The following is a 5,559-nucleotide window of genomic DNA, read 5'->3' as shown; positions in this document are numbered from 1 at the left end:
GAGAAAAATCAGCATAGCAGCTGCTGCCGCAACCTGCTACTACCTTTGGAGTAATCGAAATAGATGTGTTTTTGAGGGGTATTTGCATAAGGACACTCGCATTGTTGCTGATATTAAAAGTATAGTAAGATATAGAGTTCAACATGTAAATAATAGAAGATTGAATAGAGTTGAGAGCAGGTTTTTACAGATTATTCAATGTAATTAGCTGGTTGTTTGTTTCGGCTGAGGGTTGTTTGACCCTTGCTTGATTGTTTGTATTTGTTTGTTCTTGATTAATGAAGTATTTTCCTTCTTGATAAAAAAAAAAAAAAATAGGGATTTTTATAAAAATATTGAATTTAGGGTAATATTTTTCAATTTTACTGCCACACGGCAGAAATTACATTTATACTGTCTTTCCTTTTTTTTTTTTCTTTTATACTGTAAACACTAAAAAAAAGTATGAGGCCTCCATCTTCCACACTCCCAAACAGAACCACCACAGCAATAACAGAACAACTAGAATATAACCATTAATTCCGACAAGATTGAGCAAAAGTAGTGAAATCGACGTCAAATAAATAATCATGACAAAATAACTGTAAAACAACACTAAAACAAATCAAACATAACAAAAGAAAAAATGATTAAAAAAAATAATCTACTGCACAACCTCAACACCAGATGCAAAATCAACTATATTTGCAAGTCCATTCCTAAAAAATCAAAATAAAAAAACTACTAAAACAAACCTAAAACAACACAAAAACAAATGAAGTAGACATAACCGCTTAGAAATATATAAAAGTACCACACACTTCAAAACTCTTTTTTCAGTGAGCTCGTCAAATGTATTTATAGGAGAATCAGAAAAAAAACTACAAAAATAGCCAAAGAGAATGAAGAAGAAATGAATTTATAGCACCCATCTTCCACACCCACAAACAGGACTACCATAACAACACCAAATAAATTAAAATGAGCAGAAGACATAGATATGAGAAAAAAAAAATCCAGAACATCTATAAGAAAAAAAGGAAAAAAAAAAATGCTAAAATAACTGAAAAACAACATAAATACCTTTAACACGTTGGGTATCGCAAAAATTTTCATCATCAAGTTCAAATCAGAGTCTGAACCTTCAATGATCGATTTGAAACATTTTGATTTTCTCTTTTTCAAAGTGAATAATTGATTTCCTTTTGATTCGAAACTATAAAAGATGTAGGGCTATGAGATTTTTTTTGAAATATTTCTTACCCATTTTTAATTTACTAACAAAAGCCAGAGGAAGAAAAAGAAGAAGAAGAAGAAACTAGAACAAAAATAGAAGAAAAAAAAAGATGAAGAAGAAGAATGGAACAATAATAACGTTAAATGAGTTTTATGTATCAATTTTTTTTTTTAAATTTTAATTCTTATTAAAAAAATTATCAGATGTGACAACCACTTTCAAATCATCATTTATTGTGCCTTATTTGCCACTCTTTTTTTTTTTTTTTTTTTTTTTTTTTTAAATTGATTGTATTAAAAGAATGGATCTCCAACAATATAATAAGCAACATCACATCAAATTTATTTACTAATTCTTTTTAATTTAAAAAAGCACATAAAAAAGATAAATAAAGTGTACAGTATATACACGCAAGTTTTATACTATTTTAAAAAAGACAGTATATAAAGTGTATAGTAAAAAAGTAAAAACTGCCGTGTGACAGTATAAAAGTAATAAAATGTCAAAATACATTCTACAATGTAAAAACTTTAAAAAAATCCGTAATTTATAAAAAAATTAAGAAAACTTACAAAATATTAAAATTTTGGTTAACTTTTACAAAAATAAAGTCATACAGAAATCTTTTCAAAAATATTATGTTTTTATAAAACAACAGTGGAACACAAAACAAAACAACTAAAAATAATAGTAGAACAACAGTGAAAACTTAATATAATACGCAGTATTTTTGAACAAAAATATAATATTTTAAAAAAATTCCACCCCACAATATAAAAGTAAAAAAATTAAAAATTTGATGTAATTATCTCAAAAAATAATACGATTTTAAGTAGGAGAAAGAAAAGAAACGGAAAAAAGAAAAATTTAACGGGCTTTGGAGAATGAGCCCACAAAGTAGTGGCCCGTATACAAAGCCCAGGAAGAGATTTAAGAAACACGAGGAAGGTGCCCTAGGGGTTTATGCATGTAAATGTGTAGATTAGTCTACTTGTGTAATTGGATGCATATTACTCAGTCACTTCCTCCGCTTCTCAAACTCAAAAAACCCTAGCACCTCTACTCCACTCTTCTATTCTCTCCAACCATGGCCGTCGGGTACATCTCATCTCTTTCTCTCTAACATATTCTTTATGGATGTTATTGTGGAGATTAATCTTCTTCTGAAATTGGGGTTCTGTTTATCTCTCTCTTTCTTTTTTTAACATGTGATTTGATTTTCAGGAAGAACAAGAGGATTTCCAAGGGTAAGAAGGGAGGGAAGAAGAAGGCGTAAGTGGAATTCGCACTTTTCTGTTTGATTTTAATCTATTTATTTTTCTAAAAAAATTCATAGAAGTTATCTTTGAGAAACAAGATTGGTACTGTTACTTAGATTTTTGATAATGAGAGTGTCTGAAGAAATTATTGTGCTAACAAGTTTTTATATCAATAATATAATGCAGAGCCGATCCGTTTGCCAAGAAGGATTGGTATGACATCAAAGCTCCTTCTCTCTTCAACCAAAGACAAGTTGGCAAAACTCTTGTCACCAGAACTCAGGGAACCAAGGTTTATCTCCTGAAATTTCAAGCTTTTATGATTTTTATTATTATTGCTCATATTATTATTTTCGGGATAGTCGCTTCAAGGGTTAATTTAGTTGCTCATGGATTTGCAGTTTTTAGACTAATAGAAAAAGGGTTTTTCTTTTACTGTTTTTTTGGCTCTATTTTACATTATTGGATGCTTTGGTGGAGAATGTGATTCCTAACTAGACTAAAGAAGTCATTTTTTCATCTTTTCATTTATGCACGCTACCAATGGTGAGAGCTATCTGTATTATTATGATGATAACTTCGGTGTTTAAGGGCATTAGGACGAAAATTTTGAACAAAAACCTATTTTACATCAGTTAGTGGTTGTTTCTTTTGTTATAATTTTATAAGCTCAACATTTATGTTATTTCATATATCTAATTGGGCTGATTTGCGTAATCTTTCTTTGTATTGTATAATTGACTGAGTGCATGCTGTATAGCTTCATTTATATTTAATTTGTGTTTTTATGTTCTCACAGATTGCCTCTGAAGGTCTTAAACATAGAGTGTTTGAGGTTTCCTTGGCTGATCTCCAAAAGGATGAAGATCATGCTTACAGGAAAATCCGTTTGAGAGCTGAAGATGTTCAAGGGAAGAATGTTCTCACAAACTTCTGGGTAAAGTTCTTCATGAAACTCATTAGTTTTCTTTCAAAATTATGTTTACAATATAAATTTTTCATCATTGTTTTATGTATTTAACTATAATCATGCAAAACTTACAGGGAATGGACTTCACCACGGATAAGCTGAGGTCGCTTGTGCGCAAGTGGCAAACACTAATTGAGGCTCATGTGGATGTCAAGACCACTGACAACTACACCCTCAGGATGTTCTGCATTGCTTTCACAAAGAGACGTGCCAACCAGGTCAAGAGGACCTGCTATGCCCAGTCCAGCCAAATCCGTCAGGTTTGATTCAATTGATTGAACCTTTAAAAGCTCCATTCTTTCATCTAGTAGGCTATGATGACATTTAGAAATGGGTATGAACAATCTTTGTTTGCTGTTTGAAATTCCTCTTTGTCAGATTAGGAGAAAGATGAGGGAAATTATGATCAACCAGGCCACATCCTGTGATCTTAAGGATTTGGTCAACAAGTTTATTCCTGAAATGATTGGTAGAGAGATTGAGAAGGCAACATCTAGCATCTACCCACTCCAGAATGTTTTCATTCGCAAAGTGAAGATCCTTAAAGCTCCCAAATTCGATCTTGGCAAGCTGATGGAGGTATACATTGGATTCCATTCTTAACCCCTTCTAATTTAATCCTCATTGCTACCATACAGGACATGCTCATTTTTTGGGGGGTTTAGATTTTGATTTGTTAAATTTCTGGTGTAGGTTCATGGTGATTACTCAGAGGATGTTGGAGTGAAGGTTGACAGACCAGCTGATGAAGCAGTGGTCGAGGGTGAGGTCACCGAGGTCGTTGGAGCATAATGAAATTCAAAATTTCTCTTTTCGATTAAATTAGGAACATTTAAGCCAGTTTGTTCAATTTTGCGGGATTGTGTTTGACAAGTAGTAGAATTTGTATTGATGGAAATTTTGCTCTTGTAAGACTTAACAGGCATGGTCGTGTATTATCTTTTGCTTTTTCTTTTCATATTTATAGATTCCTTTACATGTTTTATGCCTGAGTATTTTGTGTTGAGAAAGTTATGCTTATGATTTATTTAATAATTAAGTAATTAATTGCATTAATTAGGGAAATTATCCCATATACTATTTTTTTAATTTTTTTTTTTTCAAATTTATGGTTTGAGTTTTTAAAGTGGTTCCAGCCCTAGTTGCAATAGGGGTTTCTGTACGATTTTTTGTTGCAATTTAAGTTACAGCGCTAGTTGCAATAGAGGTTTCTATACAGAATTTCGTAAAAATACGAAAGAAACTGTTTTGAAGTGTAAAAATAAAAAAAATCCCTTTCTTTTATTTTCCTTCGATATATTAAAGTTGCTGGGTCATATTTGAAAATGGAACGAAAAGTGGTCTTCACGTATTGGTTTTCAAACCAAACCAGTATAACAGTACCAACTAAATTATCAAATTAAATATCAAAACAAATTAAATTAATTCATGGATTAATTTGGTTCAAAATTATGGTTTGTATGTTGTACTTTTAATTTTTTTTTACAATAATTATTTATTCTTTAATAATTTTATTTACTTTTAACGAGTTTGTTGTACATAAAAAATTATTATCATAACAATATTAAGTCAATATTAATATTTTACTTAAAATTATTACTAAATATTAATATTTCGTTCACAAAAATTTTAAAATTGTGATCGAGTATTTTAAACAAGTTGCAATAAGGATTTCTATGTAGAATTTCGTAAAAATACAAAAGAAACTGTTTGAAGATTAAAAATAAAAAAAATCTCTTTCTTTTATTATCCTTCGATATATTAAAGTTGCTGGGTCATATTTGAAAATAGAACAAAAAGTAGTGTTCACTTATTGGTTTTCAAACCAAACCAGTATAACAGTACTAACTAAATTATCAAATTAAATATCAAAACAAACTAAATTAATTCATGGATTAATTTGGTTCAAAATTATGGTTTGTATGTTGTACTTTTAATTTTTTTTTTACAATAATTGTTTATTTTTTAATAATTTTATTTACTTTTAACAAGTTTGTTGTACATAAAAAATTATTATCATAACAATATTAAGTCAATATTAATATTTTACTTAAAATTGTTACTAAATATTAATATTTAGTTCACAAAAATTTTAAAATTGTGATCGAATATTT

At 29.6% G+C, this 5,559-nt stretch overlaps 1 protein-coding gene across 1 annotated transcript; it reads left to right on the top strand.

The window, feature by feature from the left end:
- The first annotated feature begins 2,157 nt into the window (after nucleotides 1-2,157).
- Nucleotides 2,158-4,437, top strand: LOC115719398 (small ribosomal subunit protein eS1). The gene is made up of 7 exons (XM_030648433.1): nucleotides 2,158-2,314; nucleotides 2,441-2,488; nucleotides 2,662-2,767; nucleotides 3,275-3,412; nucleotides 3,520-3,705; nucleotides 3,824-4,024; nucleotides 4,139-4,437. Exons 1-7 carry the CDS (start codon nucleotides 2,304-2,306, stop codon nucleotides 4,235-4,237), a joined length of 789 nt encoding a protein of 262 aa, XP_030504293.1. The 5' UTR covers nucleotides 2,158-2,303; the 3' UTR covers nucleotides 4,238-4,437.
- The last annotated feature ends 1,122 nt before the right edge of the window (nucleotides 4,438-5,559 follow it).

The sequence above is a fragment of the Cannabis sativa genome, chromosome 2 (assembly GCF_029168945.1).
Source record: "Cannabis sativa cultivar Pink pepper isolate KNU-18-1 chromosome 2, ASM2916894v1, whole genome shotgun sequence".
Taxonomy (NCBI): domain Eukaryota; kingdom Viridiplantae; phylum Streptophyta; class Magnoliopsida; order Rosales; family Cannabaceae; genus Cannabis; species Cannabis sativa.
This window is presented reverse-complemented; position numbering and strand designations above follow the sequence as displayed.